Source organism: Dama dama, chromosome 5 (assembly GCF_033118175.1).
Source record: "Dama dama isolate Ldn47 chromosome 5, ASM3311817v1, whole genome shotgun sequence".
NCBI lineage: Eukaryota > Metazoa > Chordata > Mammalia > Artiodactyla > Cervidae > Dama > Dama dama.
Genome location: NC_083685.1, coordinates 109,815,005 through 109,835,563, shown reverse-complemented (window position 1 = coordinate 109,835,563; position 20,559 = coordinate 109,815,005). Strand labels below are relative to the sequence as shown.

General features: G+C 44.4%; 1 protein-coding gene across 1 annotated transcript; it reads left to right on the top strand.

Annotated features, from left to right (window-relative positions):
• The first annotated feature begins 45 nt into the window (after positions 1-45).
• On the top strand, positions 46-18,763 carry GSDMB (gasdermin B). The gene is given in 13 exon segments (XM_061143930.1): positions 46-401; positions 1,619-1,861; positions 4,389-4,490; positions 5,833-6,004; positions 7,855-8,027; positions 8,741-8,817; position 8,973; positions 9,355-9,393; positions 10,406-10,432; positions 11,272-11,432; positions 11,536-11,674; positions 12,047-12,117; positions 12,565-18,763. Coding segments are annotated over 13 exon segments (1,581 nt in total). The 5' UTR covers positions 46-319; the 3' UTR covers positions 12,859-18,763.
• Positions 18,764-20,559: the final 1,796 nt, after the last annotated feature.

Genomic DNA, 20,559 nt, shown 5'->3' with positions numbered 1-20,559 from the left:
AGTGAAATCGCTTAGTCATGTCCGACTCTGCGACCCCATGGACTGTAGCCTACCAGGCTCCTCTGTCCATGGGGTTCTCCAGGCAAGAATACTGGAGTGGGTTGCCATTTCCCTCTCCAGGGGATCTTCCCGACCCAGGGATCAAACCCGGGTCTCCCGCATTGCGGGCAGACGCTTTACCCTTTGAACCACCAGGGAAGCCCCGTCGGTTTCTTACCTTTGACCTGGGTCGGCCTCCAGCCAGGCCATAAAGGGGCATATCTAAAAATCTGAGAGGTGGGGCTCCTAGCTCTCCAGTTTATTTTTTCTTTCAGTTCCCATGTTATATAGTCCCAAGACACAGTGGCCCGGAACTGTGCAGAGACCTTACACAGAGGGAATTCTTACAACCTCCATTTTTGGTGAGTAGCTGAGGACAAAAAGAGGTGTGCGGCCTCTTTTTTGGACCACACACCTGTGGTCCAAAGAGATGGACCCGTAGGCCCCGGGCACAGCCTCTCCATAATCCCAGAAGGATTCTGGTGGGGAGTGAGTTGTGAGCTGATCACCATGACGGGGGCAGGTTGCAGAGAAGGGAACATGGGTGAGGGGTGAGCAGGTGACTGTGTCAGCCAGAAAGGAATTAGGGGAAGGTGACCAGGAAGCCTGTGGGGTGTGGTCTGGCCTCAGGAGGGTGGCAGAGGAACCTGAAGAAAGGGGGAAAAGATCTGAAAAGGAAGGAGGGGCAGAGTGATTGATGGAAGAGAGAGTAGGAAGGATTTAGAGGGAAGAGAGCCTGAGGGTCCAACATGGTGGGTATGTCAGGCTGGACTGGTGGTGGGCCTGTGGAAGGTCCCGCAGGGCCGGCGAGTGGAGAGGTACAGGGGCCAAAAGTAGACCAGGGAGAGGGTGAAGCAGAGAGTGGGTGGCGGGAGATATCCCAGGTGAGGTTTCAGGATTGATTTGCTTTTACCAAATATGAGGGAATCCTTCAGAAGGTGACCGGAAATGGAGGAGACAGGACTTGGGGGTGGGTGGCTGTCCAGGGTACCCAGCTGCAAGCCACTCTTGAAGTATAAATGTAGGGTACTACCCTTTCTGTTTCCTTCTGAGACCAGTTTATCACCATCTTACTGGGAAATGGTGGGTAGGGGCACCCATCCAACTGCCTTGCAGAACAGGAAGGGAGGGAGGCCCAGGAGTCAGAGCCAAGGGAAGAAGTCGTCTTTTGGGGTTGGTAACGTGAGGTCTGCAGCCAGGCCCTTCATCTCTTCCTGGTTCCTCTGTTCATCAGCACTGGTAAGATTTGGGGATGGTGGGACTGCCTTCCCACCCATCAGGTCCCTCTGAGCAACTCTGCTGTGGGAAACTCAGAAAACAGGTCTCACTTTCCTTTTGGGGCAATCGCCATTCCAGCCTTCCTCCAGAAGGGTTCTACCAGCGGTGAGGAGAGTCTGGCATTTGTAATGGTCATTCCATCTTAGTTTGTAGTGAATGCCACACCTTCTAGAAACAGGGAAGCCAAATCATTCCAAGTTCTGGTTGGCCTAGAACTTTTGGATCTGCCAAAAGTAGAAGATCATAAAACCTGAACCAATATCCCCCTGCCCCCAAACTGCAATTGACTTCCTTTCCCCAGTTGGTCCAGGCACAATGCCCACACTATTTGAGTCAGTCACAAGAGTTGTGGTTGAAGAGCTAGACAACAGTGGAGAGTTGATTGCTGTCAGAAGCTTCACGGATGCTGACAAATTCCACTGCTTCTATCTGGTGAAGACGAGGAGACGTTTCTTTGGATACCAGTATGACAAGACAAACCTCACCCTGAAAGAAATCCTGGAGAGTGAAGTACCATTTGATATGGTGGTTCCTGAGTTCCAAGGTCAGTATGAGGTGGTGAGAGACTTTGCCCACTCCTACTCTGCCCCTCTCTCAATGCCCCATTGCTATCAACCAGGTCAACCAGTCAACAAAGAAACCGTAGAATTTGTATGTACATATCCATACACCTCAACTTAAGAAATGTTCAAGAGAGCTGCATGGGGAGAAGGGAATAGGGGAAGTGGCAGTTTGTTTTTCGTGCAAACTATTCCTAAATAGTCTTCTTTCCTATTTTTTCCCTTTGTAAATAATTCGCTTTTAAATTAGCTGAGGTCTTCTCATGTGTTTATAAAGTTAATCATTGAAACGTATAAATAAATGCAAACAATTTGCATAGTGGTTAAGAAAGGACTCAGGCTTTAGAACTGGGGGGCATCTGACTTCAAAACCTGGCTCTGCCACACTTGCCAGCTGGGTAACCTCTGGACAAGTTGCTTTATCTGTGCTTGTTTCCTCATCTGTCAACTTGAGAAGACTGTTGCAAGAGTCAAATGAGGTGAATTATGTAAATCATTTATCACAGTGCCGGCAAGAAGGAGCATTCAATAAAAGTTCTCCCCAGGCTTTTTGCTGGTGGCAGTTATTAGCCCTTCCCGTTCCCTGGGGATGTGGGTTGAATGGGAAGTTGCTGGTCAGCAGAACTCCGTAAGGGTTCAGAGGCCTTAGGAGAGAAGTCTGTCCCATTCTCCTGCTTCCAAGCTCAGCGATTCCCAACTCCTGGGGTTTCTTGGGTTTCAGAAGTCCCAGGAGAGGTGTCGATGAACCTTCTCTTGGAGACATTATTACGGCATCTCATGCCTCATGGTGAGTTTTACAGCTCAGACATCTCTACCAAAATCCTTTTGGTTCTCCGCAAGAGATGGAAAAGAATTCTAACAACACCACTGTATGGTTCTAGAGCACCTGCCACGTATGACTATTATGTGATCAAGAACTGTACCCAGATTGCTCAGAGGTGATGGGCTTTTCCACAAGTGGAGTTTAATTCAGCAAGCAAACATCTTTAGGAAAATTTCAGATTAGCATTTTTCAAAGACTCTGCATCAATTTTCTGAAAATTGAATTGCCAAGAGTCAATTTACTAAAAGCTAGTTTTCAAAAAAATCAAAATCAAAATCAGGGACTTCCCTGGTGGTCCAGTAGATAGGACTCTGAACTTCCACTGCAGGGGGCACAGGTTCGAGCCCTTGTAGGGGAACTAAGTTCCTGGGAACTAAGGTCCTACATGCCGCCCAGCGTGGCCAACTACCCCATCCCCCCACAAAAAAAATCAGTTTGCCAAATGACAAAAATAAAAAACTTTAAAGTAGGACTAGGATGTTTTGCAATGATCACATTATTCTCCAGGGGCAGCAGGGGCAAGTTTAATTATGGAAAATCGACGAGGTTAACTTCCTTTAAGGGAAATTCTGTTCGCATAAAAAATTCAGACAGAGGTGAAACCAAACTTTAAAAAAATTAAGAATGAGGTGAACTGATAATTTAAATTGATTTTTAGCAATTTGACCTGCTTCTTTTTTAAACATTATTATTTTTAACTATTTGGTGTGGATGTGTGTACATAGGTTTTTTAAAAATTAAAGTCCATTACCTGATGTGAAGAGCCAACTCATGGGAAAAGGCCCTGATACTGGGAAAGACTGAGGGCAGGAGAAGAAGAGGGTGACAGAGGATGAGATGGTTGGAAGGCATCACCAACTCAGTGGACATGAGTTTGAGCAAGCTCCGGGAGATAGTCAAGGACAGGGAAGCCTGACGTGCTGTGGTCCATGGAGCCGCAAAGAGTCAGACATGACTGAGTGACTGAACAGCAACAAAGTTTTATTCAGATTTCTTTAGTTTTATTCAGATATCTTTGGTTTTCATCTAGTGTCCTTTTTCTGTTCCGGGATCCCATCCAGGACATCATGTTACATTTAGTTGTCACATCTCCTTAGGCTCCTCTCAGCTGTGACAGTGTCTCAGAATTTTCTTGTTTTTAATGGCCTTGGCAGTTTTGAGGAGTACTAGTCAGGCATATCGGAGAAGGCAATGACACCCCACTCCAGTACTCTTGCCTGGAAAATCCCATGGACGGAGGAGCCTGGTGGGCTGCAGTCCATGGGGTTGCGAAGAGTCGGACACGACTGAGCGACTTCGCTTTCACTTTTCATTTTCACACATTGGAGGAGGACATGGCAACCCACTCCAGTGTTCTTGCCTGGAGAATCCCAGGGATGGCGGAGCCTGGTGGGCTGCTGTTTATGGGGTCGCACAGAGTCGGACACGACTGAAGCGACTTAGCAGCAGCAGCAGCAGCAGCAGTCAGGCATATTGTAGGATGCCTCTCTACTGAGATTTGTCTGATTTTTTTTCTGTCTCTTAGACCTAGGAAATGGGTTTGGGGGGCGGGGAAAGACTACAGAGGTAAAGTGCTGTTCTCACCACATCATGTCAAGGGTTTGCTGCTGCTGTTGCTTAAGCCCACTAGGCTCCTCCATCCATGGGATTTCCAGGTAACTGGAGTGGATTGCCATTTCCTTCTCTAGGGGACCTTCCTGATTCTGGGATCAAACCTGCATCTCCTGCATTGCCAGAGCATTCTTTGCCACTGAGCCGCCTGGGAAACCCTCATAGCAAGGCTATGTACTGTCAACAAGACTTATCACTATTGATACTGACCTTGGTCACCTGGCTGAGGTAGTACCTGTTAGGTTTCTTCATTGTCACGTTACTCTTCCCCGCTGCCCTTCTCCGTACTGTGTGGGCTATGTTGCATGGCTTGTGGGATCTAGTTCCCCAGCCAGGGATCAAACCCATGCTCCCTGCAGTGGAAGTATGGAGTCCTCACTACTGGACCAGGGAGTTCTCCCACGCTGTAGCCTTTGTGTGCGTGAGGTTTGATTTTTCTTTCTCTTTGATAAAATACACCAAGTTTTACATTACTCAAGAAACAAATGGGCCCTGAGACATTAGCGTCACACACACAGGACTGATTTCAGGCATTGTTTCCAGGTCTGTCATGTTTCCACCAGTTTCAAAATGCATTTTTTTTCTCTAGAAATCCAGGCCCACCCCTAAAATGCAGCAGTAGCTTCTCTCCCTCCTCTGTGGGCTCAGAACTGGGAGGTCTGAGAGAAAGGCACTCGGCAGCATCTCCACACACTCGCCATTAACTCTGGGGCAGCAATGGACTTGGACTCTAGGCCCTTACACAAGGCCTTATGCAAGGCCAGGCAGAGTCCATGCTGGTGGGCAACTTTCCAGAGTTGCCTCACTTTACACCTGCTTAGGTCACACAAACACAGAGATTGAACTCTGCTCTATTTTTATTTCCCAAAGGTTGTGTTCATTCCCTCAGTGGTGTCCAACTCTTTGTGACCCCATGGTCTATAGCCCTCCTGGCTCCTCTGTCCATTATTCTCCAGGGAACAATACTGGAGCGAGTTGCCATTTCCTACTCCAGGGGAATCTTCCCGACCCAGGGATCGAACCCAAGTCTCATTGTCTCCTCTATTGGCAGGTGGGTTCTTTACCACTAGCACCACCTGGGAAGCCAGGTGGTCAGGGGCTCCTAATTCTTTCGCTTTACTTTTCTTTGTTTCATTTCAACCTCTCAAATGGTTTAATAGGACTAGTTCACATTTACTGAGCATTTAGCAGTGTGCTAAGTGCTAGCTGCATGATTTAATCTCCTCAAGCACTGGAAGTAGGTGCTATGAATATTCTCCTTCTATAGATGAGAAACAGATTCAGAGGTGAAGTGACTTACCCAAGGTCATTTGGTAAGAATGTGGCAGAGTGGGCTCCAGCTATGATAACTTCTGGGGAGAACAGCATTGGCTGGAGAGCCATGGCTGGAAGACTTGCTCAGAAGAGAAGGGGATCATGAGGGGAGCCCAGGATGGGCACATCAGCAAGGATCTTCTAGAGATCTTTTGGGTTAGCCTCAGTGATAATAACGACATTGTGACCTTACCTTTCTCTTTCCAGGTCAAGATGGTAACTTTGAAATTCTGGACGTCGAAGACTCAAAGGAAAATTGGACAGTGAAATTTTCCCCCAAAATGACATTTAAAATAGCATTCCACATTTTCCATGAGATGAATATCAAGTTTAAAAAGTGCGAGATACCCTTCAAATTCCTGGATTCCCTTAGGAACAAGTGAGGCTGGAGGTGGACAGCAAGGGAGAAGGAGAGAGGGAGCAGCCCATATTTTGGGGCACCTAGGCCATCCGAGGTGGGGGGAGCCCTGGCTGGTGCTGCCTGTCACTCCCTATTCCCAGTACTCCTCCCGCCCTCAACCCAGTCCTTATTCAAGCATGCCCTCCTCTTGTCCACCCTTAGCAAGCCTTCTCATTCATCCAGAAGCAGCCTCCAGGAGCCCTTCTTCTGAGGTCCCCAATTCACTTCCTTTCCTGCTGTCCTCCAGGGTAACTGATGGCTCTGACTTGGAGCAAACTGGCTGGTTTTGAGACCACACTCCTCTGTTTTCTTAAACTGTGTTGCCCAAACCTTCGTTCTGTGCTTGTTTCACTTTGCTTCGTTGGCAAGTCAGTGGTTTCCATGTACCTGTCCCTCGCTGCACTAAGAACAGCTTGTGACCAGGGACCGTCTTTACTAACCTCGCTGTTTATCCCCAGCACATGGTAAGTACTCAAGAAGAGAGCTGAGGGGAAGCACGGTGAAATCAAAGCACCCCGGTTGAACATTTCCTGCACAGGAAGTGCCATCACCCCGCCCCACCAGAGTGGCACCGATCAAGGGCTACAGACATGCTGATAGCTGGGGGCATGGTCCCTCCGAGGGACTCCAGCAGCTTCCGCCTCAGCAGTTATATTGTGGCTGGTATTGGTGGCTTCTCCCCTAGCTGGAATCGTTGGAAAGTGTGGCTGGTTCAGGGAAAGAGGCCCCTCTGTTTTCCTGGGCTAGCCCTCCCTGGGCAGGGTGGATGCCTTTTGTTTCCCCTTTTTAATTCAGAACTGAAAGGCTTCCAGTGAAATTGGACTGGTCCTTTGACCTGCTCCTACCACCACAGTCTTGCTGGGGAGGGGCCTTTGCTGAGGGAATTTATTTCTTTTCTAGAATGCATTGTTTCTAGGGTGAGGCTATGTTGAGTGTGTAAATAGAGTTGTGTGGGGGCAGGTAGGTAAAGGAAGGTCACCAGAGGCAAGGATGTAGAGAGGTCTTTTGGCTGCAAACACCAGAAGTTCCACCAGGCTGGGTTAAGTCACAAAATGAATTTCCTTGTGTGTTAGTCGCTCAGTCGTGTCTGACTCTTTGTGACCCCATGGATTGTAGCCCACAGGCTCCTCTGTCCATGGGATTCTCCAGGCAAGAATACTGTAGTGGGTTGCCATTTCCTTCTCCAGAGGATCTTCCCGACCTAGGGATTGAACCCAGGTCTCCTGCATTGCAGGTGGATGCTTTACCCTCTGAGCTACTAGGGAAGCCCATGAATTCCCTTATGGAATCAGAAATGGCACATGGACCCTGAAGGTGGACAATACACAACCAGGTCCCAGAGACCCGTGTAGGGAGCTGGGACTGCTTCTCAGAGAAGGGGCTGCTCTGGGCTGGGCACATGCCCATCTCAGTGCCATGAGAAGGGCAGAAGCTTTGGACTCATACAGACCGGGGCTTGAATCCCATCTCTGCTTATTTGCTGTGTGAACTTGGACCATTCAGGACCTGTCTCTAAGCCTCAGTTTCATATGAAAAATGAATGCAAGCCTGCCTATATCATGCGGGTGTGGAGAGGGTTAAGTGAAACAACGTGTGAAGTATTTCACTGTGCTGGCATGCTCTAATCTTCCAGAAATGCTAGTGGGTTCCCTTCCCACTTTGCACCCCTTCCCCTCCATGGTGGGTAAAGTGAACTTTGACAGGGGTTCCATGTTCCTTGGTTTTCCGACCTCAGGAGCACTTACTCTCAAATAGAGAGTAACTGGTGGGGAGGGAGAGATGTGCCTAGGAGGTGGGGCCCCTCTCATTCCCCCTTTTACTCCTTCCAGGAAGCTGAAGAAGGAACTGCCTTCTTCATTCCAATCAATCCAGGCGAAGAGAGAAGACCTGTATCTAGTGACAGAAACTGTGAAGATAGCAAAGACTGAAACTCTGAAATGTAAAAAGCAACTTAGTTTTCAGATCCTGTTGGAACTTTTCTGATCTCCAATACGAAAGCAAGGTTAGGATCTCTGGAGACAGGGACTGTGGGCAAGCCAGCTTGGCTCACCCACTGCAGGTCAGGGGCTGCCAGCCCAGACACCAGGCTCCTCATCTCTTCCTCTAGACTTTTCTGAGCAGTCTTGCCTGCTCCTTGGCCTTCTTACAACTTCTCTTCTTGCCCCAAGAAAGTATATAGTATCACACAGTCTCTCCCCTTTAAATCTCTGGCGGTGCTCTGTTTTCATTTGCTTCCTAGCACTTGCCATGGCTCATAATTATACAGGTGTTGTTTGCTTGTTCATTGTCTTCCTCCCTTTTTAGGAGGCAGGACGACAGGAGCCGTGATGCCTGGAACAAAACAGGCATGTTTTGTCCTCCATAAATTTTTTTTTTTGGCCACACCATGTGGCTTGTGGAAATTTAGTTCCCCAAGCAAGGATCGATCCCAGGCCCCTGGCAGTGAAAGTGTTGGGTCCTAGCCACTGGACAGCCAGGGAATTCCCCATAAATATTTGTTGAATGAAATGGAAATGAAATCAGATGTGGAGTCAAATATCAACTCTGCTGATGTGAAATGGGCTCATCTGCTGACCCTCTCAGAGCTTCGGTTCTCTCATCTGTAAATTGAGGGTAATAATGTCTACCTCCCAGGAATGTTTGGGGGATCAGGCACGGTAATTATGTCAGGAACTGAGGGGTCAATCTACATCGCTCCTTTTTCCTAGAATGAAGAGGAAGTGACCATCACCCCTGAGAAGGTCCTGGCCTATCGGGTAAAGCAGCTTGTCTTCCCAGCGCGGAGAAGATGGGTAAGCTAGGCCTCGTGGGGTCAGGGGGTGGGTGGGATAGGGGAGCTGAACACATGAAGAAGGTGGGGGTCAGTTCAACTGGGGTCTGTGTCAGTCTGTAGGTGTCCTGGTGACCTGGAAGGGGGAAGTTTCAGGGACTGGGAAGAAGGATGGAGGGTGTTGTTGCTTAGTCACTAAGTTATGTCCAGTTCTTTTGCAACCCCGTGGATTGTAGCCTGCCAGGCTCCTCTGTCCATGGGATTTCCCAGGCAGGAATATTAGAGTGGGTGGTTGCCATTTCCTTCTCCAGGGGATCTTCCCAAACACAGGGATCGAACCTGTGTCTCCTGCATTGGCAGGCGGATTCTTTACTGCTGAGCCACCTGGGAAACCCAGTTCTTCCCTAGAGGTGTTAGCTCCTGTCTCTCTCCCAGAATTTATTTTTCCTTTGGGCAGGGTGGGAAGACTGGGGAGGTATTAAAAAGAAGAACTTACAGAGAGAGAACTGGGCTTTCTAACAACTGATCTCTCTTCCTCTCTTTTTAAAAACTGGTTTAGATATTTGTTTCTTCGACGAAACCAGATCCTTTCCAGAAGGTGAGTGAGTGGGCTTCCTGTTCATCATTCTAGAGTTGGCAGGGATACTGGTTTTAAAAAGAGGATAGCAAATGACCTGGAATTATAGAGTCATCAGTGCTGAGAATGTAACAGGATGCACTCAAGTTTGAGCCAAGGTGAGGGCAGGAGGAAAATCTGCCTGTTGGATAAGTAGGTTGGATTGCATGCTGGCCTAGGGTTTCTAGGCTCCGCCAACTCTGACTTGCTCTGTGTAGGTCAGTGGGCTGGGTTCTGGGTTCACAGTCCTTATAGAAGGCCTATTGGCTTACAAAGCACAGTTGAATTGCCTGGCCAGTTCTCATACAACAGCATGAACACTGGACTAGGAGTCAGATAGTCTCAGGGTCTTGGCCTGGCTCTGCCGCTCAATAGGCCTACAGCCCCCAGGTTGTACTAACCTTAAAAGGAACTAGGACTAGACCAGGAGACCCGTATGATTCGGTGTGTGGCTTCCTCTGACCTTTCCCTGAATCTCATAACGGTTGTTCTGCCTAAGGGCCCTTGTGAAGGAGTGGAGCGAGGTTCTAGGTGGAGTAGAAGTCTAGGTGGAGTAGAACACTCAAGAGAAATTACTGAAAGTTGTAGAAGCTGCAGGTTCAGTTCTGGCGAGGCCTTGCTAGCTCAAGTGAGATTCTCTGTCACTCTTAAGTGCCATCACAGAGGAGTCAGGGAATAGATTCCAGTTCCTGCTGTCACCCAAATTTTCTGAGTGGCTAAGGTTATGGTGCTTCTCTCTGGACTTCCCTTTCTCCTTCAATCATCTTAGGCATATATGCCTGTGGCTGCCTATCTCTGAGTGTAGGAAGGGGTCTGTAAATATAGTACTTTGTCATTTATATACCATATGAGAATGCAGGCTCCCCAGCATAGGCAGTGAGGGCTCAGAGTCTAGAACTGAGAACCCCCACCACTGGGACAAGAATGTCCATGGGGTGGGCTGGGGTGGAGGTGACCTGAGGACTCGCTGAGATTATTCTTCCTCTCTTTGCAGAGAAAGGTGGCGGTTCACCATGGTTGGGTAAGGATGGAGGCAAGCTGTGTTCAGGGTAGCTGCAGTCCTCACCTTTGAGCCCTCTGGCCCCAAGGAATGCAGTTCAAGTGTGGCAGCTGAGTGTGTGTGCATGCGTGTGTGTGTGGTAGTAGTAGTGGAGAGTATTGGGAGGAGAAGTGTAGTACGTGCTCAGTCTCTTCAGTCGTGTCTGACTCTGTGCAACCCCGTGGACTGTGTCTCACCAGTCTCCTCTGTCCATGGGATTCTCAGGCAAGAATACTGGAGTGGGTTGCCATGCCCTGGAGAAGGGTAGGGCAGTGCCAAAAGTAGGTTTCCACTTTAGAGGTTGCATCTATCTCCTCTGAACACAGTGATTCTCACTGGTACACTGATAGCACGTGAGGGAAATGTTGGAAGTAGTGATGACTGAGTTCCACTTCTGGAAATTCTGATTTAGCTGATCTGGGGGTGTGGTCTGGTCTGGGCACTGGGGGTTTTAATTACTCTGCAGGGGATTCTCATGCACAGTCAAGATTGAGAACCACTGCTCTAACTTTCTCTAAATCCTCATCACTCCTACTGTGGTTCAAAGCTTGCACTTTGAATGGCAAGAACTACGTAAGCTTTGATTTCCCGGAGGTGGAGAAGAATTGAGGGTGAGCTGGGAGGTGGAAGTGGGGTCAGCAGAAGGCAGTGATGATGGGTATCTATCTGCTTCATGTTAACAGAAAAAGACGAGAAGAAGGGAAGTTATAGAGAAGTGGTCTCCAGAAGAAAGATAGATCAAGAATGGGGTCTGGGGGGCCTTGGAAATGGAGCTTGCTAGGCTGAAGGGATTGGGTTCTACCCAATTTCTGCCTCTACAGGGGAGTCCTTGAGTTTGGAGAGTTTCCAAAGCATAACAGAGAGGGTTCATGATACGGTGCGAGTCCTCCAGGATCTGACTCCAGAGGAACAAAAAGAGGTGCTAAACTGCTTCACTAAGTGCCTCCGCAGTGATGAAGAGCTGCAGGATCTAGAGCGAAGAGTAAGAGGCCCAAGGAAGAAGAGGGCAGAGAGAGGGAGGGACCAGTGGGGAGACAATCCACTCTAATGGGACCAGGCTCCTCTCTCCCATCTCCTGGTCCTAGGTGTCTGAGGTCCAGTGCTCCGGGGAGCTACAAATGAACAACGCGGTGAATTCTCTCATAAGCAGTCTTTTCAGTGCTGCTGGGGTCTTGATAGAGGCACGTGCAGAAACCATTTGGGATATCCTGGATGCCCTGAAGGGTGAGGAGGGGCTTGGATATAAGCTGGCGTGGAGGGCATGTGGGCAGAGGAACCTGTGGGGAGTCAACTCTTGGGAGGAAGGGGGTAACACGGCCTTTTACATTTTGTGAGGCACAGACTTCACACTTCACAAACCAGCCATCTTCCCCAGGACAGGGATGGAGGGACTGCCTCCTCTTTCCCAATGGTGCAGTCTCCGACCTCCTGCAGGCTAAGAGGAAAGCGGAAACCCAGTGGAAATAATCCCCGTCTAGCCACTCTGGGGTTCTCTGGAACCTTCTGTGATGCTTGTCCGGGGTCTGATCAGACAGCGAAGCCCTTTCCCCCTATGTGCCCTGCCTCTCTGCTGACCACCCTCTCTCTTGTCCCCAGAGCTGTCTGAGGTCCGGCAGTTTGTTGCTGAGGCCCTAGATGAGGGGACCTTGCCCCTCATGAAGGACAAGGTAAGATAGCCTGAGCTGAGGGTCCAGGTCCTAGTGGAAGTGACTGCCCATGCTCTCAAGGGACCCAGAAACCTCATTGACCAGTCGCTTCCTACTTCATAGTCCACTGCCAGCTAACATCTATGCAGCCAGTTTGTGGCAATTCCTTGGACATGTAGTTTTCAGGACAATTCAGGATGGGGTTTTTAGGCTCTGCTGTTTGCCTGTGGGCTGGAGAGGGAGTGGGAAACTATTATTTCCAGGAGGGCAATTGGCCCCATGTTGACGCATCAGCAGTGTCTATTACCATTTGGGAGTATGAGGCTCCCCAGGCTCTGCAGGAAAGTGTGCCGAGGTGGATTACAACCTCTGCTATGGACTCAGGACTAAGGGGTATGGCCACATAGTTGCCATTTTTGGTATATTTCCTTGTTCTCAGCTTTTACAGTCCGGTGGGTTTCCTTCCAGGTGGAGCCCGTCCTGGAGGAGAACTGGGGTGAGGGGCCCCTAGATGTGAGCTATGATCCTGAGGCAAGGACTGCCTGTGCCCTCTATGTTGTTGTCTCCATCCTGTTACAGCTGGGTGAGAAGCCATCTCTGCGTCTTCCTAAGCATTCTCCCCACCAGCCTGAGTGCTCCCCTCCGCAGTCCGTCCTCATCATCCCTAATCCCAACCACCAGAATGATGTCTTTAAAACAAGCTGCTATTCTTTGATACATCCCATTCACTATGACAATGTCCAAAAATCAGTTAGATTGTAGGCATGAACTTCTGATTAAAAATGGCAGACTGATCATATTAATTACCTCTCTCTCTCTTCAGATTTCACTAAATGACAATAAAGTGATGGAAATGATAGAAACCCACAAGGAATAAAGAGAATTAGGCAGCTGATAAGGGATTTCAACACATCTTTGGAAGCAGTTAAAGGAGTGGTAAGCTAGGAGCCTCGTGACTGAGAGGTGTGCAGGAGTATAGGATGAGCCTGCTGGTTTTCATCATAAATCTTTTAGTTCTAGTTAATATTTTTCAAGACAATAATTAAAAGAAATATGTACTTGCTGTAAAGCATTTCAGATATTTCTCAAAGTCAAAGGTAAAGGTACCCCGTGATCTCCTTTCTCCCTTTAATATAACCACTATGTACATTTTAGGGTATGTGAACATTTTTTTCTATTGGGCAGTTTTAAAAATGGTAACTTAAACATGAAACTAGGATGAGATAGCATACATCTGGTTTGTATCTATCTTTTGAACTATTTATTTTTACATTTACATTTTAAAAATATTATATGCAACAGGAACTCTTCTAAGTGCTCTTGAAGTGTAGCTTGGTCCACTAATTTGGAAAACTTTAACAATATCTACTAAAGCTAAACATATGCCTATGACTCAACAACTCCACTTCCTTGGCATATACCCAAGAGAAATGAGTGCCCGTGTTCACCAAAATACTTGCATGTATAAAAACATCAAAATAAGAGCACTAAGCTGAAAACTATTCAAATGCCCAGTACCATTAGGATGGATCCATATATTGTGCTATACTCATGCGACAGAAGAGAACAAATTACTGCTACACGTAACAACAGGGATGGCTCTCACAGACAGAATGCTGAGCAAATGAAGTCAGCACAAAAGTGCATATTTGCGTTTGGGTCCTCTGAGAAGTAGGTGCCAAAATGGGAGCAGATATGCAAGAGACTTATTAGGGGAAAAGCTCATGAAGAATAAAGGGAGAGGGAACAGGAATAGGTATGGCAAAACTTCAAATCACATGATCGAAAACCTGTGAAAGGAGAGGAGGAGGGAGAAACTGAGAGGAACAGTCTCAGATGACAGCACAGTCTGAGGGGCTCTGCCAAGCCAGCCAGAGCAAAAGCCATCTGCCAGAGGGCTCCCCATCAGGCAGGAGGGCCAGGCTCTGGGACCCGATGCTCAGCCTTCAGCAGAGAGCTGCTCAGGAGAGGCTCAGGAGGAGAGCTATGGCAGGGTGGGTTAGAGGTCCTTCGTCAAGCTGCTTCCTACAGCAGGTTCTCCTAAAGAATATCTGGGTGGTGCCCTCCATGAGACTATATGATTCCACTTATGTGATGCTCAAGAACAGTGAAAACAAAGCAATGTTGGTAGAAGTCAAAATAGTGATTATCTTAGTGGGGACATTATTGACTGGGAAGAGGCATTAGGGAGTCTTCTGGAATGCTGGAAATACATCAGGATTTACTGAGCTAACATTTAAGATCAGTATATTTTAATGGAAGTGTATTATACATCAATAAGAAAGGCTTGAAAAAGTACATATTATATAGCTCCATGTAAATGAGGTGAAAGACAAGCAAAACTACACCATAGTGGAAGAAGTCACCACAGTGGTGATCTGGGGGGGTGCAGTATGTCTGGGAAGGGGCAGTACTGAGAGAATCTTCTGGAGCACTGGACATATCTTATATCTTGATCCAGATAGTGGTTACATGGATGTGTAACCACGTTTACATGTGTAAATGTTTATTAAGCTAAACACAAGATCTGCACACTTTACTGTGAATTTTTATCTCAATAAAAACTTTAAAAATGTAATGAGAACACACGAGAACAGATTTGAGCAATACAGAGGAATATAAACAAATTAAGTAAAAGTTTCCTCTCAAATCCCTTAACCCTATTACCTAGTCCTACTTCCTTGTGATAGCCATATTAACAATTTTAGTGTTTATTACAGCTAAAAATGATATTCTTGTATTTATTCTTGATTTATTAATTGTGAAAGAAAGTGAAAGTGTTAGTTGCTCAGTTGTGTCCGACTCTTTGAGACCCCATGGACTGTAGTCCACTAGGCTCCTCTGTCCATGGAATTCTCCAGGTAAGAAAACTGGAATGAGTTGCCATTCCCTTCTCCAAGAGACCTTCCTGACCCAGGGATCAAACCCACGTCTCCTGCATTGCAGGCAGATTGTTTATCATCTGAGCCATGGGTAGTATCTATTGATTACCCAGGATTAAGGATGAATGTGAAAAAACAGACACTGAACAGGAATTTCAAAGTAGGAAAGTGTCATAAAAAAATACAGGGTACCATGAGAGTGTTTAATAAAAGGTAGCAGGGTGGTCCCATCTTACTGCTGACAGTCCTTTCCCCTTTTCCTTAAATGCTGATTCTAGCCATGCCAAACTATTGGTCTTCTATTTAAACATGACATGCACTTTTACAATGCTCTGCTTTTTTAATACAGGTTGCATTCTTCCTCTGCCTGGATTACCTTCCCCTACCTTATCCACCTCTTAAGCTAAAGCTCAAATATCTCTTCTTCAGTAGTTATCCCAGTTTCCCAAAGAATTTGGTTACTTCTTCCTCTGATCGACCCAGAGCATGTTGAATACATTTCTGTTAAGGCCTCATTATACCGTACCAAAATTATTAACACATATGTCTGTTACACTGATGTGAAAGCTTCTGGAGAAAAGGGTTTACTTTAAGTTTTACTTTTCTTTAATATAGTATATATTCTATAATTTTTAAGGTAACCATCAAAAGACTAGGGAACAGATGAATGGAGGCACAAAAGCAGAGTGATAAAAAGATTATCAACAAAAAGAACACATGAAACAAGAGAAAATGAAACCTTAAACAGGTGAAACAAAAAACCCAGAAGAAAATGGTGGAATGAAATCCAAATGTATTAGAAATTACATGTATGGGGCTCAATGATGCAGCGACAATGTAATATTGTCAGAATGGATAAATTTATCTATTTACAGTTTATAAGACATCTAAATAACATATAGATATAAAATATTGAAAATAAAGTGATGGAAAAACATTAGCTTTGTAAATACTAGCCAAGAAGAAACTGGTATAGTTACATTCAGTTCAGTTCAGTTCAGTCGCTCAGTCGTGTCCGATTCTTTGCGACTCCATGAATTGCAGCACACCAGGCCTCACTGTCCATCACCAACTCCCGGAGTTGACTCAAACTCATGCCCATCGAGTTGGTGATGCCATCCAGCCATCTCATCCTCTGTCGTCCCCTCCTCCTCCTGCCCCCAATCCCTCCCAGCATCAGGGTCTTTTCCAATGAGTCAACTCTTCGCATGAGGTGGCCAAAGTACTGGAGTTTCAGCTTCAACATCAGTCCTTCCGATAAACACCCACGACTGATCTCCTTTAGGATGGACTGGTTGGATCTCCTTGCAGTCCAAGGGATTCTCAAAAGTCTTCTCCAACACCACAGTTCAAAAGCATCAATTTTTTGGCGCTCAGCTTTCACACAGTCCAACTCTCACATCCATACATGACCACTGGAAAAACCATAGCCTTGACTAGATGGACCTTTGTTGGCAAAGTAATGTCTCTGCTTTTTAATATGCTGTCTAGGTTGGTCATAACTTTCCTTCCAAGGAGTAAGCGTCTTTTAATTTCATGGCTGCAATCACCATCTGCAGTGATTTTGGAGCCCCAAAAAATAAAGTCTGACACTGTTTCCACTGTCTCCCCATCTATTTCCCATGAGGTGATAGTTACATTAATATTAGGCAAAATAAACTTGAGGCATTAAGCCTTATTAGTGGCAAAGAAGGCCACTTCAAAATGATAAAAATTTTAATTTACCAAGAAGATATAACAATTTTGAATTGCTATGTACATCATAATATAATCTCAAAATATAGAAAGCAAACATTGACAGACAACAAAATAGTCAAGTACAAAACTACAGTGAAGATTTTAACACACTCCTCTTAGTAATTTATAGAATAAGCAGCTAAAGTGTCAGTAATACAGATACTTTGAACAACATAATTAACAAACTTGATCTAATGGACATATTTAGAAAGCTATACCCAACAATAACTGAAGAATAAAACTTTTAGCAATAAAAATATACATATCAAACTTGTAAAGTGACTTCCCTGGTGGCCCAGGGGTTGAGAGTTCTCCTGCAAGGGCAAGGGACATCAACTGGATCCCCAGTCCAGGAACTAAGATCCTACATGCCTTGGGGCGACTAAGCCTGTGCACCACAACTATTAAGCTGGTGCTCCAGAGCCCTCAAACCGCAACCACTGAGCTTGCGGGCCACAACTGTTTCAGTCCATGTGCCTGACAGCCTGTGCCCTGCAACAAGAGAAGTCACCACAGTGAGAAGCCCACGCACCACTAGAGAAAGCCCAAGCGCAGCAATAAAGACCCAGGGCAGCTAAAAAAAAAACAAGTTTTAACTTGTAAAATTACCTAAAGCTGATATTTTAGAGAACAGAATATGTATGTATAACCTTAATTGTTTATGTGAAAGAAGAAACACTTAAAAGAAAAAATCAAAGAGTATGTATGTCAAGGAACTAAAAAAAAATATTAGCAAAATAAATCCAAATAAATGGAAGGAAAGAAAACAAAGGGCACAGCAAATATAAAGTAGTAAATAAATAATAAAGAGGTTCAATAAAGACAGATATTGGATCCTTGAAATCAGTAATAAAATAAACCTCTGAGAAGAGTGACAAAAAGAAAAAGGGAGAAAGAACACCTACAATCAATTTCAAAAACAAAAAGGAGACAGTACTATAGATGCTGTGTGTGTGAGTCGCTCAATCATGTCTGACTCTTTGTGACCCCATGGACTGTGATCCCTGTCCAACAGGCTCCTCTGTCCATGGAATTCTCCAGGCAAGAATACTGGAGTGAGTTGCTATTCCCTTCTCCAGGGGATCTTCCCAACCCAGGGATCGAACCTGGGTCTCCTGCATTGCAGCAGATTCTTTACCATCTGAGCCACCAGGGAAGCCCCCTATAGATGCTACAGGCATTAAACAGATAAAAGGATATTAGAACAACATTATGCCAATAAATTTAAGATTTTATGTTAAATAAGAACTATCCTAGAAAAATATAACTGCTAAAACTAACCCAAGAAGAAATAGGAAATACGAAAAATCCTATAACTACAAAGGACATTATATCAACAGTAAAATATCTTCCCACAAAAAATTTTAAGTCCAGACGGTTTCTCCAGTAAATTCAATGAAGCATTCAAGAATAATTCCAACATACACACCCTTCCAGAGAATTAAAAAAGAGGCAACACTTTCCAAATCATTTACAATGCTAGCAAAATCTAACAAGAACAAGAGAAAGAAAAATGCAGGCCAGTCTCACACATAAACTTGGATGCAAAAATAGAAAATGAATAGCAAACCAAATCAAGAAATAAAAAAAAGAAGACTACATTAAGTTAGGTTTATCTAGGACTTCAAGGTTAGCTTAACAGTAAGAAATCAATTTATGTAATCATCACATTAAAAGCTTAAGAAGAAAGATGACATGACCACCTCAATAGATACATAAAAAGCACTTGATAAAATTCAATTTTCATTCTTGATAAAAATTCCTAAAATGGACCTAGAGATTATCAAAGTGAAGTAAGTCAGACAAAGACAAATATCATACACTATCACTTATATGTGGATTCTAAAAAATGATACAAATGAAGTAAATTACAAAACAGAAATACACTCACACACATAGGAAGTAAATTTATGGTTACCAAAGGAGGAAGGAGTAGGGGAGGATAAATTAGGAGTTTGGGATTAGGAGTAGATACATACTACTACATATAAAACATAAACAACAAGGACCTACTATATAGCACAGGGAACTATATTCAATATTTTGTAATAACCTATAATGGGAGAGAATCTGTAAAGAGTAGATATCTATTTCTGGAATATATATAACTGAATCACTTTCCTGTATATCTGAAACTAATATAATATTGCGTATCGACTTCAATAAAAAGTTGTTTGCTTTAACACCATATACTATCACTTATATGTGGACTCTGAAATATGACACAAGTGAACTTATCTACGAAATATTCATGGACACAGAGGACAGACTTGGTGGTTGCCAAGGGGGAGGAAGGGATAGGAGAGGGATAGATTGGGAGTTTGGGATTAGCAGATGCAAACTGTTATATAGAGAATGGATGAACGACAAGGTCCTACTCTATAGCATAGGGAACTATATTCAATATCCTGTGATAAACCACAATAGGAAAGCATATGAAAAAGGATGTACATATGCGTGTGTGTATATATACATATGTATATATATAACTGAATCCCTTTGTTGTACACCAGAAACTAATACAACACTGGAAGTCAACTATACTTGAATAAAATTTTTAAAAAGTTGTTTGTTTTGAAGGAAAAAAGTGCAAAAAAATTCCTACTAGAAAAACAAGAATAAAAGAGATGTCTTTAATCTGATACACATATTATAAAATACCTACAGTAAATATCATATTTAATGGAGTGAAATGTTATGTTTTCTCCGTCAATCAGAAGAAAGACAAGGATGCCTACTGCCACTGCCTTTATTGATTTGACATTACATAGATGGTCTAGCAAGTATAGGAAGCCAAAAGAGAAACAAAATATGTAAGGTTACTGTTTTAAAAAGAAAATTGCCAAAAAAGAAAACTGTGTTACTTGCAGATCTAATTTGTATATGGTAAGTCCAAAAGAGTCTGTAGATTATTAAAAGGAGTAAGATAATTTAGTAATTGGCTAAAATATATATAAGCCAATTGTATTCTTATATATATCAGCAACAAAAGACATGAAATTTAAAAATACCAATTATAATAGCACCAAAAATGTGAAATACCTAGGAATATATCTAACAAAAAGCCTGAAAGACACATTAAGTTATAAACTCTTATTGAGAGACCTAGGGGACTTAAAGAAGGAATACTATGTTGAAGAGTTAGAAGCCACTATATTGTAAAAACGTGAAATCTTCCCAAATAATTTATGGATTCAATGCAATCTCAACAAAAATCCCAACATTTCTGTGCATATAACTTAATAAGTTATCCACTTATATGAAAGTGCAAAGAGGCATAAATAGCCATGATACTCTTGAAGAACAAGGTGGAAAAACTTGCTCTACCAGATAAAAACTGTAATAGTTTGGTGTAGCATTAGAGGAGGGAGAGACAAATAGAAAAATAGAAGAGACATCTCAGATTCTCATGCATAAACAGACACCTGCCATATGAGAGAAGTATCATTGCAGAGTACTGGGGAAAGGCTAGATTTTTCAGTAAGTGGTGTCAGTACAATTGAGTAACCACATAGATGAAAAACTATAAACTATGCCTAGCACACAGCATATATAAAATTAATTCCAGTTAGAATTTAGATCTGAATGTGAATTTAGATAAATAGATCTAAATAGAATTTAGATCCAAGGCAAGTCTATAACTGTATTAACATTAAAAATGCTTGTTCATGGGAATTCCCTGGCAGTCCAATGGTTAGGACTCTGCACTTTGATTGCCAATGGCACAGGTTCAATTCCTGGTCAGGGAATTAAGATCCCACAAGTTGATCTGTGCAGCACAGCACCCCCCCAAAAAAAAAACCCAAACAAACAAAACAAAAACATTTGTTTATCAAAAGATATC